The sequence below is a fragment of the Aspergillus oryzae genome, chromosome 1 (genome assembly GCF_000184455.2).
Source record: "Aspergillus oryzae RIB40 DNA, chromosome 1".
Classification (NCBI taxonomy): domain Eukaryota; kingdom Fungi; phylum Ascomycota; class Eurotiomycetes; order Eurotiales; family Aspergillaceae; genus Aspergillus; species Aspergillus oryzae.
In genome coordinates this window covers 6489857-6511836 of record NC_036435.1, presented here as the reverse complement: position 1 = coordinate 6511836, position 21980 = coordinate 6489857, and the positions used below count along the sequence as shown (strand labels likewise).

The window sequence follows — 21980 nt, the reverse complement described above, 5'->3', positions numbered from 1 at the left end:
AGAATCTTAATATTCTCTATATACAGAGTAATATTCTTCTACTACTAAATAATTTATTAGATCTAGATTATCTTAATATATTTCTTACTATAGATAATACTTTTAATATAATATATAATCTTATTAAACTATATACTATACTAATATTTTTTATAAATAATTATAGATAATCTATTTAGCTTCTAAAAAATTAGATATTCTATAGCTAATATAATATAGATTCTATATAGAAAATAAATAATAGAAAATAAAATAGAATACTAATAGAATTAGAAAAAAGTAATATAAAATATATAGCTTAATATAGAATATTATTATTTTTAATTTAATATAGATTATAATTAATTAATTATCTTTAGATATAGAATCTAAAATAAAGAATACTATTATTAATATATTATAGAATAGAAATAATAATTTAGAGTTTACTAGACTAACTAGTAAATTATTACTAAATTTAATTAATTTCTTAGATTAGATATATTTAATCTAGAATAAAATATAATTTAAATAGATTCTACTAAAACTACTGGTCTTACTAGTATTATTAGATAATTAAAGTTATAGATAATTAATAGAAAGTCTTATTTAATTAAATTGTACTCTAAGCAAACTTTTAATAAAATACTATAGTCTATCTAAATTAATCTCTACTACTATAAATTATAGGATTTATATCTAAAAATTGTTTAAATATAAATTTCTATAGTACTCTTTAATCTATATAAATTTAAACATTATTAGTCTTATAGTTTAGTTAGTATTATACTTAAAGTGCTTTAATCTATAATACTTAGTTTAGAAAAAACCCTAACCCGCTCTACCAATCCACAGCTGCTGTCAGCTCCACTTCATTCCATCCTTCTATGAATGCTCACCCCCTTGTGGACTAGACTATTTAAAGTAATATTATTATTATTATATTATTAATTTATTAGACTATCTTAGATTATCTATTATTACTGATTACTAGTAGATTCTAATTATTAAGTAAGTTGTCTCTAAGATAGCTAACTAATCTTAGAGTTCTTGGATGGATACCCGGGCGTAACATGCCCACTCTCTCTGTCCTCATGCCTCATCCTGTAAATTTTATATAATTTTATCTAGTAAAAATAGTTATAGTCTTTAACTAAAGTATAAGAATCTAAATATTACTAAATAGAAGACCCTAATTAATTTACTATAGGCGGGAAGCCCTACTATTAGAACACCAATATTTAAGTTTTCACCCCTTCTGGATTAGAGTGACAAGAGCTATGGAGCATTCCATGACAGGGAACTCTTAAGTTGAGCCGTTCGAAATATTCTTCAGTGCGGCAATGGAAGGGGAGAAGAAGTACTCCCCCCCTCTAGGAATCACGCAGCAATGCAAATCCACATGGATGTTCTTATTCTTGCCATCACACAATCCCATCACAAACGGGTCTGGCCCATTTGGCTGACCACAGATTGGATCGGCTCCGGGTCCTGGATCACCGGTGATACGCTTTTTGCCTGAGGGGAAGGTGTTCTTGTTGCACCACTCTGGATGTAGTTGTCAGAGGACGTGTTCTATTATAACGTTTAGGAGTTGGATCAATGTGGATAGCTTACGCTCTTGGATCCTGCGGAATCCATTTGAAATATTGCTTTGATAGCAGACAAACAACATTCCACGATCTTCCTTCGTTGTTTGCTTGTCTTGCTCTTCTTTTGTAACCTCCGGGCCATACGGTATGCCCCGCCGGATGATTGCACTGCTGAATTTGTCTGCCAGATCGCCACGTGGTCTAGCCTTGCGTATATGCGCAGCAAAAGGGCAATGCTCTTGGGTATTGGTTGGTAGGTAGTCAAAATTGTTATTTTCTGCCAGAGCGGGATCGTCTTTCCAGAGCGTGTGGCACAAGGGAGCTCCTACTTTCCTTCAGAACTTGTCACGGAATAGGAGGGAGGAGTTTTCCAAATACATACCACTTTTCCACCGGCCCATCAAGCGTGCAGAGAGCTGATCGGCGGTCAGGTCGTGCTTTGGGGCCGTTTCATTCAACCATCTAGGCACCAATGAGTTTGTGATAAGAAGATAGGGCAAGTATTGGAGACTTACTTGTTAAACTCCGGCACTAACTGTTGCAGCTTGCGGAATACCAGGAAGCTACCTTCCGTCGCCCAATCCGGCTGAGGCGAAGGGTCTTGGTCGGTGTTGGTGATAATATACCTGGTGGTGTGTAAGTATCCCCTCACACTCTGATACGGTTTGTGGAGAAAGCGGTCCCTACCCCGGTGGTACTGGAGGAGGTTCTTTATCCCCTGTGGGGGACGGGTCCAGCCCGACAAGCTGGGGCTGGGAGATATGTTCACGGTACCCAAAGCTACTATCGGTTAAGTCTGATCGCTATGCATTGCACTGGGAGTGGAGCTCCTTACTGTTCCTTATTGCTCTCCTGGCCCGGACGCTTATATCCAGGGATCGTGAAGCGGTCTTCGATGCTGGAATTGAACCAGAAAAAGCCGATAAAGTGAGACTTCACCTCATAGAGCTTCGCATAAGCGGTCCTCTCGGAATCGCCCGTGACCAGAATTATGCCATCGATGTCGTTATCCTTGAAGCGTTTCTCCCAGTCATCTGGATTATCCCGGCCTTCACCCCCAGCAGTCCCACCTTGCAGATCGGCAAGCATGCCGCCAAGAAAGGGACCAGCCTTCAAGCGGTCACTCTCGTTCTTCACCAGCTAGAGGCTGAGGTTAGCGATATCTCTCACACCAGGATGGGACCCGGGGGTATAACCACTGGCTTACCTTCTTCAGGCCATTCGCGCTGAAGCCAATATTTACCCCAGCCAGTGGAATCGTTGCGGGGTGCGTAAGCCCGTCAGACACTGCAGCCTTGTGTTTCGCAATTTGGTCTCGAGATTTGAGGGCGCTATTTGCCGTAGTTATATGAGGAATCAGGTAGTGCAGATGGCGCCGGAAGCTGTCCGTCTTGGAAATCTTGAAAAAGTAGAACAACTCAAACTCCTTGGGCAAACCCGGCCTAGGCAAGGTTAATATTGTTTCCCGAAGACAGACCGCTCCCTAGAGCACCCACCATATGTTGCCCTGCACGTTGTCCTTATTAACTCCAGTCGTCAGATTTTCCTCAGATGCCATATTGATAATGAGAATGTAGTAGTCCAGCAGGTAATACAATAGCCGCACGAGAGAATAATTGGCACACATGGAGCCAGATAGAGCTGGCTTTATAGCTTAAATTGACCTTTCGAAGAGACGCCATTATCGGAACACTGAATGAAAATCTTCAACACCAGTTCCGCGCAATGCCGGACTGAACAGCCAGCAATACTGGGGTATGCAACACCATGGTTTGATGGCACGCCATTGCGTGTATGACTCCGATCGGAACTGGATGGGAAACCTTAAGAGGTTGTAAGGTAAAATACCAAATTGACTAATGTTGCATCCTTATGTGACAAACTCATCTTTCTTTGATTTGGTTGGTGGTCTCGGGTAACCGACCAAATATTGAGCCCGGAGTCAAGAAGCGGTTGACGCGATGGTCTAGAAGGACCGGATCTGTATGACCAAGTGAAGTAACACCCTTTTTCTTTCTGGCTTCTGGCTAGCTTTGATCAAAGGCTTGTGTTGTAACGAGGGTTTCAACTTTACCTACACGGACTGGCGTCGGGGACAGAGAAACGGATATGCCGCTTGCAGAACATTAATTGACGCAATATATCGGATTAATAACCAATCCACCTATGCCCACCGATTAAACTCATATGTTTTGGGAAATGAGGTCATCACTCCGAACTGCTAATAGAGCCCTGTACAACGTTTGTGGAATGATGGAGACAGCTCATGTCAGCTCATCTTGCAGGAAGCGACTGCAAGACGCTATGTGTGAACAGCCACTCTTCCTAATGTCCCGAGGAGACAGGTAGTTCGCATCCTTCTCTACTAATCAGGTACAGTTGGGTACAGCTCCTGGTAAATCGTAACGCGACGAGGCTAGGACAACAAACAATGATGGTCAACGCCCTTACTTGGACATAGTTTATCTCTTTTTGAATGCCGTGGAGCGAAAGACTCGACGAGCCTACAAAGCACAACAGGAATGAGGATTGAATGGGGGTGACTACCTATCTGAGGGCTCAGGAATTTTAATATTAGTTTTTGGTGACACATAGCTCTACCCCAGACACGGAATTGCATGGGTAGTTCAGAGGAGGCATGCCAGAATTGAAAAGGTTTGGTGGTTGTATAGCACAACATTCTATTTCCGACAATTTAGTCCATATGTCAATATCCCGCAATTCAGCATTTCTCTCGTCATTCCACTGCTACGCTTGTAATGCAGATCCCTCTAGACCTCGCTAGCCCATACAAGGGTCCTAGGATGTTATCACTTGCTGCCGTCTCTAAGATAAAGGTTTTCTCGAACACAACTGTATACGTGTCCCTAACCCGACCTGCTGAGAAGGGATGTATCTTGAGGACAGCGTGTGAGAACATCGATCGGTAGGGAGAGAATTACTTATTGGCGGCTTTGACTTGATTCCTCTTAACATGCCATCCTGATCGCCAGCCGCTCGTAAGACTAGGGCGGTGACAGGGACTAGACCGTACATTCCTTATGGCGAGTGTCACTGTCTTTTAGTGGATGTTGGGATATGCGGCATGTGTCACACTGTGTGGGACACGGGAAATCCCTTCATTCCTGAACACCAGGCATTCTATTGCTTGATTGAATACAGATACTCTGAATTGGTTGCTCGAGTTTCCAATGACCATGATGAACTATATATATCAATTCAGCTTCCACCCAGGGACGTTACGGGTTGGGATAACATCTTTATTCTTACTATGAACGTCTGCAAAGGGGCGATGAAGCAGAAGCCAAGAATGGGTCTCAAGTGGGCATCGGTATTGTTGCTCATCGGTTTATCCAAAGCAGAGAAAAGCATCGTGCACGGGTCCCTCATATCTGCCGTAGCACAAGGGGCGTCTCTGGGTATTGAAGGTAGTGGTGCCCCCGTCGATACCGGAGGAGAGAATACAGGCTTGTATCAGTCTCCACCTTACAACAGCGCGCGGATCGACCGTAGCAGCTGGATAGCAACATGCGACAGCGAGCTGGTCGGACATGAATGTATCAATGCGATCGACGGCGACAATAGCACGTACTGGCACAGCGGTGACGACACCAACGGTATTGCGTCCCTTCCTCACAACATCACTATCAATCTCGGGACAGTACAGAATGTGAGCGGGATTGCCGTGTGGCCAAGAGCCGTGGAAGATGGTTGGATTGGGACACATGATGTTTCCCTTAGCACTGATGGGGTAACCTGGGGAGATCCAGTCGCACATGGGGCATGGTGGCCTGATTCGACCGTGAAGCTGGCTGTGTTTGAGCCTAAAGCGGTGCAGTATGTGAGGCTCATTGCGCGTTCCTCGTCCAATGGAGACAATGCAACTAGTATTGCAGACCTACAAATCTGGTCGGCGAACAGCATTCCCACAGCGCCACAGGGAAAACGCCTCAGTGAAGTTGGCGCCTGGGGGCCAACGATCGACTTCCCTCTCGTCCCAGCCTCTGCGGCCATCGAGCCCAGTTCCGGGAAGGTGCTCGTCTGGTCTTCATATCGAAAGAACCAGTATGGGGGTACCAGTGGTGGCTTAACGCAAACTGCCACGTGGGATCCGAATACGGGCGTTGTCTCACGGCGCGAAGTCTCCGATACCGAGCATGATATGTTCTGTTCTGGTATCTCCATGGATGTCAATGGGCGCGTGATTGTCACTGGAGGAAATGATGACACCATGACGAGTATCTACGACTCTTTCAGCGACAGCTGGATCGCTGGAGCACCGATGAACGTCGAACGTGGCTACCAGGCTTCCACCATCCTGTCCGACGGAAATATGTTTGTTCTGGGCGGTTCGTGGAACGGGCCGCAGCTTCAGAACAAGAACAGTGAGGTGTATAATGTCACGGCAGACACCTGGACTCAGTTGCCGAACGCCGGCTCACAGCCCATGTTAACCCATGACAACCTGGGTCCCTATCATGCAGACAACCATGGCTGGATTTTCGGTTGGAAGAACCTCTCGATCTTCCATGCCGGGCCGAGCCAGGCCATGCACTGGTACTTCGCCCAGGGCGAAGGGAATGTGACGAATGCAGGCAATCGAAGCACGGACTACGATCAGATGTCCGGCAATGCGGTCATGTTTGACGCCACCGGTGGGAGAATCCTCACTTTTGGAGGTTCCCCAAACTATGAGGATTCGGATGCTACAAAGAATGCAACTCTCATAACGATAGGGGACCCTAACACCCCGCCGGTGACTGTGAAAGCAGGTGGTGACATGGGATACGCGCGGACGTTCCATACTTCGGTTGTCTTGCCCGATGGAAGTGTTTTTATCACCGGTGGCCAGGCACATGGCCTGCCCTTTAACGAGGACACGGCTCAATTGACGCCAGAGCGATACATCCCTGAGGAGGACAGATTCGTCGAACACTTTCCGAACAATATCGTCCGAGTTTACCACAGCTGGTCCCTTCTTCTCCCTGACGCGACGGTGATTAATGGTGGCGGTGGATTGTGTGCCAACTGCACCGCCAACCACTATGATGCCCAGATCTATACTCCGCCATATTTGTTTGACGCGGATGGAAACCGTGCCCCACGGCCTCACATCGAGACGGTGGCCCCAGCCAGCCTTCGGTATGGCGGTCAAATTACTATCACTGCTGATTCCCCTATCAGTAACGCCTCCCTGATCCGCTACGGCACCACAACACACACAGTGAACACCGACCAGCGTCGCATCGAACTAGTGCTCGAAGATGCCGGGACCAACATGTACACAGCAGACATCCCCAATGATCCTGGCGTTGCTCTTCCTGGATACTACATGCTGTTCGTCATGAACGCAAACGGAGTGCCTAGCGTATCGAAAAACGTCCAAATTACTCTGTGAGAAGCCGCGAGACAACGAGATGGTCCAGACTGAACCGGATCAGAAACCGCAGATTCAGACTACGCAGAGGATTCACGACCGGGGCAAGACTTTTTTGATGGTTGGATTGAGAAACACTTGTCACTTAATTTCGGTTTTCAGACTGACAAGGCCTGCTGTGGAGAATGCTATAGAACGTGTAGCGCAATGTGAAAGACTGTTAGTAACTGCTGGCTCTACAACAAATATGTAGAATGTTCCAACCCAGATTTGCACATGAATGTTTGAGAAAGGTTATTCATTTTTATTTGCAGCGGTAAGCCTTCTCTTCAATGTATGTATCATATATAGCCTGCAATTCCGGACCTCAATTTGAAGGTGGCTTAACAATACACAGTATAAGATCAAGATAGGATAAACAAGACCCTCATAGCTGGAAAGCATGCTTCACGCACTCCGGCGGATTCGTCTCTGGCCATCGCACTTAAAAACCTGGATCCGGAGAAAGGGGAAGGACGAGCAGAATGAGACAGCATCAGTTACCCTCATGGCCCCTGTAATCGATAGCAGAGCTATATTTCGGGTCATAGTGCATCGCCCAGTACTCATCCCATATCTTTGTAGTAAGGGGACCGACTTCTCCATTCCGGATCGGTTTCCCATCGAGTTTCGTGATAGGCATAATGCCACCAGCAGTAGTACACATGAATATCTCATCGGCGTGATAGGCATGTTCGAGTGGCACCACCTGAACGCGGACCTCGATGTTCTTGACCTGGGCAATATCAAAAACACTCTTACGTGTAATGCCTTCCAGAACACCACGGTCGGGCGTGTAGATAATACCATCTTTAACCAACACTATATTGAAACCGGATCCTTCTGTGAGATTGGTATCTCCATCTGAGAGAAATGGGTAATCCGCGCCACGGTCAGCCGCTTCAAATAGACCCCGTGTCAAGTCCCCCCACTGGAGATTCTTGATGGTAGGATCGAAAGCACCGGGGGGAGTGCGCCGTACTGTACGGGCAATGATCGCAGTACCTCCGGTATGTTGGATGGCGGGCTCCATCACCCAGACATACGGCATGACGATCAGATAGAGATGATTGTCGAAAAGATCCTCTGGCTTATTGCCACGGACCCCTTTCAGGCCACGAGTGACGATCAGCTCCACAAAGGCATCTTCGATTCCACTCTTAGCAACCATCTCCCTTAGGGTTTGCTTGACTTCGTCCCTGGACAGTGGGATCTTCAGTCGCATCTTTTCACAACTATCTTCCAATCGACTGAGATGATCATCAAGGCGGAAAAAGCGCCCATCCCAGACCGATGGCACATCGTACGTGAGGTCGCTATGCATGAAACCCTCGTCGAGGAGTGGGACTCGTGCGTCGGCGAGTGGGACGAAAGATCCCTGGACGTAGGCAATTCCTTTCGCAAAGCGGTTGTCACTGTTATCTAGACGAGCCTTGCGCTCGTAGTAACCGGAAAATACTTTGTTCATAGATGTCATGGTGAGATGCCTGTATGTTCGACTGAGGACGTTACTAAAAGAAGCGTCTGGTTACGAGCACGTTGTATCTACAGTCTCTAGTCGACCGATACCGCGAACATTGGAAGAGAACAATCGGAGTTGCTTTGGGGCTATGGCAGAACTTTGTGTCTGGTTTCACCTGCTGGTACGCCCACTTCCGCATGACTCAATGACTCCAGGCTCGTAAAGTAGCAGTGAACTATGGATGATCCGTCTCCGTGACTACGTAAATTGGCACCGCTCTTGGTTGGCTATTCTTCCCGGGTCTAGTCTGTTCTATGATGGATTGAGAATCAAGTCGTCACCACCTGTGTATGATCGGCACACCTGCTCCGGCTGTCATTTCAGATCCTGTTGTGACGTATTGTCTGAGCCTGGATGCTATGTCCGGTTCCAGTATGGTTGCCGTGACTTGTGTCGCCCTGTGCAAATATCTACATTTCTATGTGTCTGGTTTAATGACGTTCACGAGCCAATTTATGACTTTCCGGACCGTGTAGTTGCTTTTGAGTCCAACCCCCAGCTCTCTCGTGGAGGAGACAAGGCTGTTGCACTCATGCTACGTCTAGGATAATTATATATTGAGATAAGGTCTATCGCAGGGGAGGAAGTGTATATTGAATAGGACCTGCTGCAAATGTTGGTGCGAACACGGTCAAGACATTACAGCCAGAGTTCAGTACACCAATCGCATCATAACACGCGGAAATCAGTGCCTGTATAGAGATCGTTACAAACAGCAGAGATGAGTATAAGGCCACTAGGACAGTGTAGGTGAACTGCTCCAGGCAGGTGATGCGGCTTCTTTGGTTCCTCGGCGCTGCCCTGGAAGAGCAAACCACAATATCAAACACAACATAAGCATCGCAAGGACAACAGGGTGAAGAACCTTGATACCATGGGCTTTTGCGATTGCGCCCGTGATGAAAGGGAAAATGCATCCACCCGCGCTCCCCAGAGCACAGGCGAAACCGACGGCTGCAACATGGAGATGCTTTGGCAACAGTGCGGCCTGGGCAATAACCGCCTCTGGGTAAAGGGGCCCCAGGAAGAAGCCCAGTAATGTTACTGCGATCATGGATAGGTGGAGGTCCGTGGCGAGCCAGAAACCAATATGGCACACCACACAGGCCAATAAGTACACAACAATAACAAGACGTTGCCGCTTGAAGTAGGGTGTGATGAACCCAAGACACACACGGCCAACGGTCAGTCCTCCCCAATACATGAATGTGACCACGCCTGCCACAGACGGTGGTGTATTCCGGAGATCCACGAGGAACGTGAAGACCCATCCTCCAACGGTGACCTCAATGCCCACATAGACCAACAGGAATAGACTGATGATCCATGTCGAGACCAAACCTAATGATTCAAGCGTTGGGTTCTTTAATGTGGTGTTGCGTCTTGACGAGTCTCGGTCATCTTGTTGCACGTTGTCCCCAGGAACACCCAGTTCGCTGGCTTCAACCAGCGAGCCTCTTGCTGACCAGAATGCAGCGACCGAAGTCACAAACTCGATGGTTGCTGCAATACCCATTATATAGTAGAAGTGGTACCAAATGCAGCCTCTCTGGGTGATCACATAAGTGGCCGTAAGCGGTGCCAAAGCCGCCCCCAGACCATAAAACGCGTGGAGGATCCCCATTAGCTGGCTGCTATTATGCATTGCACCAATCCAAGCATTCCACGATGCATCCACAATGCCATTTCCCAGGCCAGCTAGGATGAATATCGTAATAAGAAGCGGGAAGGGAGGATGCTGGGTCGTGGCAAAGTAGGAGATAACATGCATCCCCGTGCCCAGCAAGGCAATTCCGCGCTGTCCGAAGCGCTCGTGTATCCAGCTATTAGCCATGGCAGCGGTAGCGTAGCCAAGAAATGGCGAAAGGAACACTACAGAAACCGTGGTATAGTCTGCGTCGTAATATCGACCCAGCTATTAAGAGATGAAGGGAAGAGAAGTGGTTAGCAGCCAATATTCAGAAAGTGCCGCGCATATATCCGACGGATGAACCTACATAGTGAATCATGGCCTACCGATAGCAAGCCTATTAGTACAAGCTCCCTGAGAATGGACTTCTGTGAGCCACTTACCCCGTATGCGCCATCGTTTGCGCCGACCACAATGAAGCTGTAGAATGTTGCCAGGACACGCCACAGGTTCACTGAAGGTTCATTCCACCTTTCTGGCTGCTGCCGTGAGTAGGAGTCGCCTGCTTCACTGACATTATCCCGGTCTCGTCCATCTGCCTGGTAAGAACCATAAGACACATAGGCCGAGTCTGATAATAAAGGGGCCTGTGACGCCAAGTCCTGCTGTGTGCTCATCATTCATGCGGTATCTTGCCTTCCGGGATGCGATGTTGTATGTGAATAAGACAAGGATTTAGGCTTTAATTACACCAAAGTGTTTGGTGTAGATATTAACGTCAGACGGTAGGAGGTGTAACAAGCAGGCCGGCAGCAAGCAGAAAAGAAAGAGAGGGAGGGAAAGGAATGGAAATAAGAGAAAAAACGGACACAGCCGACGGAGGCAGAGGCAAATCCTACGCATCTAGTCTTACTAAGCGTACAGGCACATAGTTATCAAAGCCCTCACTGCTGGAAGGGTTGCAATACATCAGAATAATGAGTGTAGTAAACGTTTACGTTACATCTGTATCTAGGGAATGCCACATGGAGGTTTCTTTTCACTTGGATATAGATTGTGCCACTAATACAGTAGTCATGAGGTAATTATCAGCATAATACTCGCAGGATTATACTTTTGGTCGTTCCCAGTCCGTCGTTTGTCTTTGCCCTTTTTTTTTTTTTTTTTTTCGTTTTGCTCCCTCTTGGATAATTCAACTAAGAACAAGGTAAATCAACGTAGGCAAACGAAAAAGAAAGGCTAGACAACAAAATATTCCACAAACAGTAATACTTCACATAACTAGCGCAGCTACATCTTCAAATACACTGTCAATAGTTCGAACAAGACGACTCACGATCTCGTCCACATCTTCTTTATGGACAATGTACGGTGGTGCAAGCAACACGTGGTCACCATTACAACCATCAACCGCACCAGTGGCGGCAAATAGGCAGATATCGTATCCCCTTTCCATTCCCCTGGACTGCATGCGCTTGCTGATGGTGAATGCCGGAGAAAAAGGAGTCTTGGTGGGTGGATCAGCCATGAATTCAACTGCCCAAAAGAGACCACGCCCTCTGATATCTCCGACGTATGGATGATCGCCCAGGTGTAGCTTTAGTTGTTGGCCCAGATACTGACCCATCTTGCGACAGTTCTCAACGAGGTTTTCCTCTTTGATAATACGCTGGACCTCGACTGCTGCTGCGCAGCCCAGGGGGTGGGACTGGTAGGTCTGACCGTGGACAAAATACCCACCACCGTGTCTCAATCCATCCAAGACACGGTCGTTGACAAGTAACCCAGAAATGGTTCCATATCCGGCGGCGAGACCCTTTCCTACGAGCTCAATATCTGGAGCGACGCCATCCTCCTGCCAGGCATGTGTGATTCCGGTCCGGCCCATGCCGCACATAATCTCGTCGAAGACTAGGAGGGCACCATAGCGGTCGCATACATCCCGCACGGCTTGCAAATATCCTGGTAGTGCAGTAACACAGCCCAGGGCCTAAATGTTCAGACATATCAATCTCTCATCCTAACCAACTAAACCATGCTGGGGGTCCATGATCACCTACCGTCCCGACCATCGGTTCCAGGAAAACCGCACAGACCGTTTCAGGCCCAAGTCGTTGGAACTCGTTGTCCAGCTCGTCCTTGAGTCGAGCTACATATGTCTCCGGATCCTCATTTTCCATGAGGCCGTGGTATGGATCGCACGCTGAGACATGGGAGATATTAGAGGTCAAAATGGAATTAAATCGAGTCTTCCTCGGCTTAAAATCTCCTAATGCCAATGCTCCTAAAGTGCACCCATGCCACGAACCGTGCCTGGAAATGAACCTGGTTCGCCGTGTGTTCGGCGACTGCTCCTCGAAGTACTGATAAGCCAGTTTCATGGCCGCTTCGACGGCTTCGGAACCTATGTAGTTCACAAATTTAGTTCACGAGTTCGTACTGAATGGTCCCTTGACGCGAGGGATGATGCATAGAAAAACAGAAGAGGGGAGTTGATTGGTTACCAGATCCAAGAATGCACGCCCGAGACAACTTTCCTCCTGTGGACTCGACCAAAAGATCTGCAAGGTCCATTGCTGGTGTATTTGGGAAAAATCCAGGGTGGCAGTACTCCACTTGGTCAAGTTGGGACATTATAGCCTTCTTGACACGACCTACGCCGTGGCCGATTGCAGAAACAGCCGCTCCGCTCGTGGCGTCTAGTATTTTCTGTCCATTTTCGAGGAAAATATAAATGCCCTCGGCTGACTTTACGGAAGGGACCGTTGGGTCATGGGTGACATTCTTGTACAGGTATGCTGGCTCCGCCGCGGATCCCATTGTACTGTGATAGTATAGATTGTATCTTGCGGGGAGTTTAAATGATGAGAATCTCTTAATCACGAAATCGTGAAACAGTTGGGCCTTCCACACGCTTGAATAAATAGTTGGGTCTTGAGCAATACATAGGTATATCAACATCAGATGCTTTTTTTGTTCTTTTACCGAAGCTTCCGATCAATTTCAGTCTACATGGTAAAAGTAACTACGGTAGCCAGTCAGTATGGCTAGATTGAGTTGTAGCCTTCGCATTAATACGTTTATCGTAGAGGGTGTGGCAAGTCTAGGCCTTATGCGACAATTGTGAACCATTTCTTCGCGAAATGCTACCTATTCCGACTCTACATCTGTAGCTTCTTCGGAGTTAGAATTCCTTCCTCAACCCTGACAGACTATGGTTCACCACATTGCGTTCCGTGTGGAAGGCTGAAGGCGTGTCTGCAGTTCTTAGCATACTCTAGCGCAATTCAATATCCACATATAGCATAGGTTGCATCAACATATCCGATATCATGTTACCTTGCAGGTTCAAGCTAACAGTAGTGACTCATAGAATATAGCCTTCCTCGAATAAGTGCTAATCTAGGGTAGTAACACGGCATCGACAACGATGTAGACAGAAGTGGCTTGCGCAAAGGACACCTAACACGTAGTGCTAAATTGCATATGTGACATGAAGCTCAGTTATTTTGCTAGTTGGAATTAAAATCATAGCGAATAGCGGAATGTTGCATTCCCAGGGTTCCGGGTATGTGGTGTGGTGTGGCATGCTCCGTTTGCGTCGAGTGCAGACAGCAAGCCATCTTAACTGGAAAATGTAGACAGGATTTAAGTTCAACCTTCGCTATATGACAAATGCTTAATTCACGGACACATGCTGGTCATCGATTAAAATGATCAGATCTCGTATACGACTGGTTAATGTATAGGTCGCTTAGGGTGTGGAAGCAGTCCCTTTCGGGTAGGAGATAGATATCGGCTGTCAGTACAAGACCCACAGGATTAGGTTGTCATATGCAGAGTGAACCAGAGATTGTGCAGAATAGCCGACCCATCTGAGCACAGTTATTGTGGGATATGACATTCAAGTACCCGACATTGAGCTCTGGATACGCCGGAAATGTGGTTACATTCCCTGGATCTGCTCTCAAGGCTAGTGACACCAGAAGGATCGCTGCAAATGGCAACTTCCGAATTTTGGCACTCTGAGAAGCTAGATCTTTATCTTGTCCGTATCCTAGTATACCTGCAAGCTAGATAAGGCTCCTCGTTACACGAGAGATAGTAGCAACTAGAGATGGAGCTACAGGTGTAAATGTCATAAGATCGCAGTTCAAGGCTAGGCCAATCTTTCGCAGTAGGTACTTCGGAATAGGAAACATTCGTAATATTTTACCTCATACAGATCTCCCTGTCATGTATGTAATGATCATATACGCAACGGGAAAAATCTTAAATCTCATAGCTGCCCACCACCAGGCTTACCTAGGAGAGCGGCATCCAGTTGTCGTTAGATAACTTAAATGTTAATAATACCGGTGCATACGTTTCGATACCCTTGCTGCTTTCCATTATCTGTTTAGTTGCCATTTTAATACGTTCGGCGGTTCTTGAAAGATCCTCAATCGTGATCACAGGCGGCATAATGGAGTCCCCTGAATATGAGCTGCTGTACCTCAAAGAGAACCCTAAAGCTATCTTTTTTACAGATTTTGATGGAACTATTACTCTGAAAGACTGTATGACACTCTTCCCTAAGGCTTTTTTTGGTCTTTCCCTCCGTCATGATACTCAGACACGCCCGTCGCTGACAGCAATCTAGGCAATGACTATCTGGTACTATGTCGACCCCAATATCCAATCTCCGTAGCTTACCTGATGTGAAGGTAGATAACTTTGGGTTTGGGATGGAAATGCGACGGAAATTGGAGATGGAAGTCATGAAAGGACATATGGCTTTCAGGTAAGAATTCGCTATCCATCCGTATGCCATTTCTGTCATTTCACACAGCCACTTGACCAACTCCACCAATAGAGATGCATTCCACGCCATGCTCCAGAGTGTACAGATGCCGTTAGCGGATTGTCTGCGAATTGTACAGGATAATATTCAGCTTGATCCCCACTTCCTGGATTTCTATTATTGGGCAAAAGGGTGTAATATCCCTATAGTTGTGCTCTCTTCTGGGATGACTCCTTTCATAACCATGTTGCTGGAGTCCGTTCTGGGCAGCAATCCAGAAAATATATTTGTTGTTGCCAATGACGTTGAGCCACACAGCTTCGGCGACAAGACGAGTGGGAGTGGATGGCGGATTAAATACCGTGACGACAGGTAAGGGCAACACATTTGCTGAGCTGTTGAGTGAGTCTTCACTAAACCGAAATGATGAACTATATAGTGCCTTTGGTCATGATAAATCACTCGAGATCAAGCCGTACTTTGGGCTACCCAGCGGAAATTGTCCTCTACTTTTTTACGCTGGAGATGGTGTCTCGGATTTATCTGCCGCATCGCAAACTCACGTTCTTTTTGCAAAGGAGGGTTTGGGTGAGTTCTCCTGGTGAATTACTTTCACAATCTCATATCCACCCGCATGGTTGGCTACTTGCAATTGATAATAAGCGAGCCTAACGCATGAGGTAGACCTAGTAGATCATTGCAAGGAAAGGGGAATTCCGTTTATCCCCTTCGACAACTGGAGCTCTATCCTTGACACAATGCAAGGTATTTATGAAGGTCTGTCTAGGGCAGGAATCACGGGTTATTCCAACGTTGTATAATAATCTAGGAGGCTCTGTGACCTGATACACTGGAACACAAGGCGCTTATGCCACTTTATTCTCCGATCAAAGTCTCATGTATCTGCAGGATATGAATTGAACTTCTGATTATATTTTTTTCTTCCGAGTTGAGACTCCCACGGGCAACATCATTATAGTAGTATAATCGTGGTTAGTATTAGGGGTTGTCCAACGCTTGCCTGGTCCCCCCTCGTGTGATATCCAGAATATGTGATATTTTAAGAGACTGATCTCCGTTGAGTAATATTTGTGAACAGATAATATCTAGATACGGTCGTTCAAGTTTGATATCTGGGTATACTGGAGACCTTCGTCTATAGGACACGAAAGTACAGTTAGAATATTGCTTAGATCCCTCAAGCCTGCCAATCCATTTCCTCTCCTTTCTCATTTGTGTATTGTCTGTAGAGACTTGAGGCTGTTAAGCTTCTCCCCCTCTCCGCCCACACAACATCTTTTCTTTTAAATCACAGGGTAAGGTCCTTTGGAAGGCCTTAGCCTCTATTCGAAACCGGCAGTTCGATAGAAATAAGAAAGGAATATTGGAATGTCAACATGAGCATGTGTATGGCCTAGGGTTTATAGAGAAGAGACACTCACATCTTTACATGTCGCTTTCCTGTTCTACTTTCAAGTGAAATACCAGGTAGCTATCGAGCTAAGGCACTTTTATGTTTTGTTAGGAGACATAAATGTATGGGTATAGAGCATTAGTGTTAATATCATTTACTCCCCAGGACGCAGTGGATTGGAATTCAGTCAGGGTCAATAACTATGGACAAATGATACAGAGCCCTACGCAACTACCACTACTATACAGTCCGACTGGTAGTACAGGTTCTACATCGCCACAACATTTCCAAACGCATCTCATACCACCACGACGGTCTTCTATGTATCCTCAAGCAGTCTCATTATGGCCTGGTTCTTGTTGAACCAGTCCCATAGTTGAGCTCCCGAGAGATCCATCCCCATGTCAACATCCCCAAATACTGTAGGCTCGACCAGCCCATCTCCAAGGCCTATTCTGTCCCCGTTAAACTCGTCAAGTGATACTATGTGGCTTGGGGTATCTATAGTATTCGTGGTCCCCAAGTCTCTTGCCATCGCGTCAGGGTGCAATATATTAAGCCCACGATTGTTTAAGATTATGCCGGCAAATATGTTGATAGACTGCGGCTAAGCTATTGACTAAGGTATTCTTCCTGGCCTACCGCTTATATAGAATTTGATCTTAATATACTTAGCTATAATATTATATAATATCCAAAAGAGATAATATTATTTACTATATATACTATATATACCAGGATTTAATATAGAACTAAATATTTTAATAAGATCTTATATATACTTAAGGTCTAAGGCCTCTAATATTTTAATAATATGATAGAACAATATAATAAAAAAAAGATTAGATAATAGTTCTATATCTTTTAATTAGATTAATTTTAATAAAAATAGAATAGAGTATTACTATTAATAAACCAATTAATATATACTTTAAGAAACACCGTCTTCTCTTATACTTTAGTAATTATAGCAATATATTAGTTATATTTATAAAGAGTATCTTGTTATGTCCGGGGCTTTATAGTCAAATCTAAGACCAGTTAGCGGACCACGTTCCAAGGGTTACTAATCTAGTATTATTTATTAATTTCTATTATCACAGGGATACAGTCGATATAAGACTACTATTAATGCTAGACTGCCGTCATTACAGGGATATAGTCAATATAAGATTACTATTAATACTAGACTTAAGTTTAAAGAACTAGAGCTATTAAATATATATATCTAATAATTAAAAAATTATAAATAAGTTAAGACTAGTTATACTATTAAAGATAATTTTATAATAATAATATAAATTAAATCTAAAGAATTAAATTAAATATATAAAATAAATATTTTTATATATTCTTATTTATTATATTATTACTATAATTTTTTATATTAACAATATACTATATCTTATTAATATTATAAATTTATTATATTATTAATATATTTAGTTATATTATTACTATAATATATATAATTTTATTATAATAACTAATATTAATATTTATAGTTTTTTTTTAAAATAAATACTAGATAAATAATTTATTAGATATCTTTTATCTAAGAATTAACTATTATTATTCTATTATTATTCTATCTTATATATCCATCTTTAATAAGATGTATTAGACAAGGATCTATAATATATCTCTAGTAGTAGCGATATATTCTTAATAAAATATTAATATAGATGGCTTTTTAAAGAAAATACTTTAATAGATGAGCGTTAATATAGAAAGACTAATTATTTAATTAAAATATTTTACAGTTTTATAATAATCTAGATCTAATATATACTCTTTATTTACCTTGTAATAGTTCTATTACTAGTTAAGTATTGGAAGTATCTTAAGTAGACTGCGGCATATCCGCTCCAACAGATATAAGATCTAATACTATATCTATAAATTATAAATAGTAGATATAGCTTTAATACTATATTTTTAGTGAAGATATCTAAAAATATAGATATATAGATAGTTTTAAATTATTTATACTAGTATAACTCTTGCTTACTTTTGTAAATATAGACTATTATCTAATATTAATATAGCTTACTAATATTTTTTAATTTAAAAAGAATAAACGTTTTATCTTAATAAAACTAATATTTTTAATTTATTTTCTATAATATAAAAAATTATAAAATTAATATATATCTAAGACTTTACTATATAATTGTTACATATAATATAATAATTTTAGTAGTCTAGACTTTAATTATAAGTATAGCTATAAATAATAAATTTTAAGATAATTTATATTAAAAAAATATATATTTACTATTATAAATTATTAAAAATTTTATAATAAATACAAAAAGCTAGAAATAAAATATTTACTTTTTAATAATATACTTTCATTTTAGATTTAAAATAATATTGTATTTTATAACTATTTATATATTGGATTTAAGTATATTATGATAGTAAAAATTTAAAAAGTTATAAATAGAAACTCTTAAAATATAGATCTAAATAATTTTTAAAGTCCTATAGATATTTTACAAATATTTATAGAATTTTTAAAATATTCTTTAAATATTTATACTAAAGAATATTTTAATTAATTATTGGAATTTAATTTATTATAAATTAAATTAAACTATAATATTATATACTAGTAATAAAAATAGAAAAGGTTTTATTAATTAAAATATAAATTTTTCTATTTTTATTACTTTAAATATTTTTAATTTTATATTTATTAATTTCTTAATATTTTAATTATAGATTTTATTTATTAATTTAGATTTTATTAATTTTAATTTTAATTAAATATATTTTAATAATCTCTCTAATTTTATTAGTATCTAAATATCTATTATATTTATTTTATTAAGTTATAACTATTATATTCTCTAGTGTCTTTTATATTAATTTATTTTTTTTAGAAAATTAGATCTTATATTTTTTTTAATTTAATTAATAGTAATATAAATAATTCATATAAAAAGTTTATTAATTAATAGTTTATAATTAAATATAAATTATAATCTAATATTGAAAATATAATTTATTAAAAATTAAAAATTAAATATTATATTTAGAATAGTTTTAACTAGATTATAAATAAAAAAAATAGAAAGCTAAAGATTTTATAAATAATGTATTTTAATACTATTAACTATCTAAAATATTACCATTTTAAATTTTTATTTATAATAGTATATTTTAAAATTAGATTATATTTAAGAAAAGCTAACTTTAAAATTAATTAATTTATTAAATAAATAATATATTAATTAAAATGTTTTAAATAATATTATTATAGGAATCTAGTTCTTTATAATTAAATAATTAATTTTATGATTTATTTAGCTAAGTATATTAAATATATAATTTTGTAAAAACTATTTTTTTAAATACTAGTCTAAGATTTATTTTAATTATATATTTATTTTTTTAAATTATTAAATATTTTTAATTTTATTATATAATAAAGATTATTTAATAATTATTTATTAAATCTATAATTCTATTTATATAAATTACTTAATACTATTTTCATATAATAATCTAGAATAACTAAAAAAAGATTTTATAGAGATTTTTAAAAAGTTTTTAATTATTAATAATCTTAGATTACTAGATCTCTCTATTTTATTAATTATAATTAAAATTATTATAAAGTCTTTTTAAATTTAAATATATCCATAGTTTCTATACGAATAAAATATCTTAATAAAACTATAATTTAAATTCTAATTAATTATAATATTTTAATATTAAATATTCAAAACTATTTTTAATTATAGTATTTATTAAATCTTTTAATTTTCTAAATTTTTTATATTATATATATAATTTAGCGTAGTTTAAATAAATATTTTTAAAAAACTAAAAATAGTGCTATTTAATAAGAAGATTAAATTAAAGTAATTTAAAAAAAGATCTATTTTTTTAAAGTAAATAGAACATATCTAATAATATCTAGATTATAAATATATTAAAAAAAATATTTTTTTTTATTTATAAAATCTATTTATATTTTAATTAATTAAAATACGAAAGATTTAAAAATTTATAGTATTAAAAAATATTTATAGTTTTTTAAATACAACTTATGTTGACCCTAATTTAAAATATTTAAATATAATGAAATTTAATTAAAAAAATAGTATTAAATTAAATATCTTCTTTTTTTAACTAAGTCTTTTTTTAATTTTACTATAATATTTATAATAAACTTTTTTTTATGTTTAATATAATTAAAGTAAAGCTTAAAAATAAAGATATAATTTAGAAAAAAACAATATTTTAGATATTTTAAATAGTAAGTAAATTTCTTTTTTAAATACTATACTATTATTAATTATAAAATTTATAGTAATATTTATACTTTAGTAATAATCTTATCTCTATTAAAAAATCTTTAATACTTTGTTTCTATTAATTAATAGAATGCATATAAGATAGATTTATTTCTAATCCAACCTAGTAGATTATCTCATCAAGTTTGATGTGTTAGGGTTCATCGTTTGTCAGAAGCTCCCTCCCCGCTTTAACCAGAGGGTATTGGATCCCCGATTGTGCTTCAAAAACGGAAATGTAGTAGATACAAAAGCCGCCCCTCCCACGATGACCTGGGCTTGTCCAAGAATGCCCCTATTTCTCACCGTGCATTATGACATAGATCATCCTTGCCTTGATTCCATCCATCACCACACTGTGAAGGTTCATCACTGCTGCTTGTAAGGCTTTTCCCCAGCATAGTTGCCAACAGGATCATAGTTGGCAACTACAATATACATGCCACTTTCACACTTCCTCGAGGATACAGCCATACCGACTTTGGAAGAATCCGCCCAAACAACCTAGTTGTAAAAGATTCATAAGCTACTTCCAATGCCATACAGTGAATCTTATGGTGTATATCACTTACTTGAGTGTAATGTCCACAGATCGCATTGGGCCCGCATGTATTGCTATCGTAATTATAGTCTTTATGTTCATTATGCCACGCATCTATTGCCTGTTTCACAAGATCCGCTGGATCACTGCCCTCATATAAGTTTTGCCCGGCACGATTATGCTCGAATTTGCAGCTATCGGCTAATTGCTGGGCAGCTGTGGCGAGACCTTCATCCCACTCGATGGGCTTCATGTTACTAGCGCTTGGCGTCACGGAAGATCGGTCTTGAGTATCCATAGTTAATGGAGAATATAATTCAACATAATGTAATTTCGCACTTACGGTTGTTATGAAGGGAAACAGCCCGTTGCTATCCATGTTAGGAATATATCCACAGTTTGGTTCTGATTTGCATGTCAAACATACCTTGTCTGCATCGGTGAATGAAGCTCGAGCTCCAGAGATACAAAATAGCATAATCGCAACAAAGCTGACTGGGGACTTCATTTTGGCGATCAGGTTGTTCAGTTCATAAAGGATAAGCTCATTGAATGTAGGCAGAAGGGGCTATGGGCATAAGGCTTTAACCAATGCGTTACCAAGGTGCCTTGAAGTCGAATAAACCCTGAAGATGTCGGAGAATATCTTGCGATGAGGAGTTTGTTGGATGTTTTGTACGGGCTTGACCCCTTTTTGTGTTGAATTATATACCTTTTAAGTTTAATAGCTGTGGGGGCTTTTGTATGATTTATTATTTACTCTTTCATTTTAGAATGTCGATCAACTAACTGAACT

The 21980-nt window shown here is 40.5% G+C and overlaps 7 protein-coding genes across 7 annotated transcripts; 2 read left to right on the top strand and 5 right to left on the bottom strand.

Annotated features, from left to right (window-relative positions):
* Positions 1–1285: 1285 nt before the first annotated feature.
* AO090308000022 (uncharacterized protein) lies at positions 1286–3129 on the bottom strand (the record flags this gene model as incomplete). The annotated part of the gene is made up of 8 exons (XM_001818516.1): positions 1286–1527; positions 1597–1896; positions 1954–2033; positions 2087–2197; positions 2259–2351; positions 2407–2711; positions 2779–3013; positions 3068–3129. The coding sequence occupies 8 exons, from the start codon at positions 3127–3129 to the stop codon at positions 1286–1288; spliced, it is 1428 nt and encodes a 475-aa protein (XP_001818568.1).
* A 1752-nt stretch (positions 3130–4881) lies between these two features.
* Positions 4882–6969, top strand: AO090308000021 (putative galactose oxidase; the record flags this gene model as incomplete). Its single annotated transcript, XM_001818515.3, has 1 exon — positions 4882–6969. The coding sequence occupies one exon, from the start codon at positions 4882–4884 to the stop codon at positions 6967–6969; it is 2088 nt and encodes a 695-aa protein (XP_001818567.3).
* Positions 6970–7483: 514 nt separating this feature from the next.
* On the bottom strand, positions 7484–8464 carry AO090308000020 (aminotransferase class IV; the record flags this gene model as incomplete). The annotated part of the gene is made up of 1 exon (XM_023234325.1): positions 7484–8464. One exon carries the CDS (start codon positions 8462–8464, stop codon positions 7484–7486), a length of 981 nt encoding a protein of 326 aa, XP_023089462.1.
* Positions 8465–9245: 781 nt separating this feature from the next.
* Positions 9246–10816, bottom strand: AO090308000019 (MFS transporter; the record flags this gene model as incomplete). Its single annotated transcript, XM_023234323.1, has 3 exons — positions 9246–10424; positions 10583–10619; positions 10671–10816. The coding sequence occupies 3 exons, from the start codon at positions 10814–10816 to the stop codon at positions 9246–9248; spliced, it is 1362 nt and encodes a 453-aa protein (XP_023089461.1).
* A 596-nt stretch (positions 10817–11412) lies between these two features.
* AO090308000018 (putative class III aminotransferase) lies at positions 11413–12959 on the bottom strand (the record flags this gene model as incomplete). Its single annotated transcript, XM_001818512.1, has 3 exons — positions 11413–12129; positions 12200–12543; positions 12644–12959. The coding sequence occupies 3 exons, from the start codon at positions 12957–12959 to the stop codon at positions 11413–11415; spliced, it is 1377 nt and encodes a 458-aa protein (XP_001818564.1).
* Positions 12960–14604: 1645 nt separating this feature from the next.
* AO090308000017 (putative phosphoserine phosphatase) lies at positions 14605–15743 on the top strand (the record flags this gene model as incomplete). The annotated part of the gene is made up of 5 exons (XM_023234322.1): positions 14605–14698; positions 14850–14922; positions 14995–15294; positions 15362–15510; positions 15613–15743. 5 exons carry the CDS (start codon positions 14605–14607, stop codon positions 15741–15743), a joined length of 747 nt encoding a protein of 248 aa, XP_023089460.1.
* Positions 15744–21012: 5269 nt separating this feature from the next.
* Positions 21013–21563, bottom strand: AO090308000016 (uncharacterized protein; the record flags this gene model as incomplete). Its single annotated transcript, XM_023234321.1, has 2 exons — positions 21013–21147; positions 21216–21563. 2 exons carry the CDS (start codon positions 21561–21563, stop codon positions 21013–21015), a joined length of 483 nt encoding a protein of 160 aa, XP_023089459.1.
* Between the last annotated feature and the right edge of the window lie 417 nt (positions 21564–21980).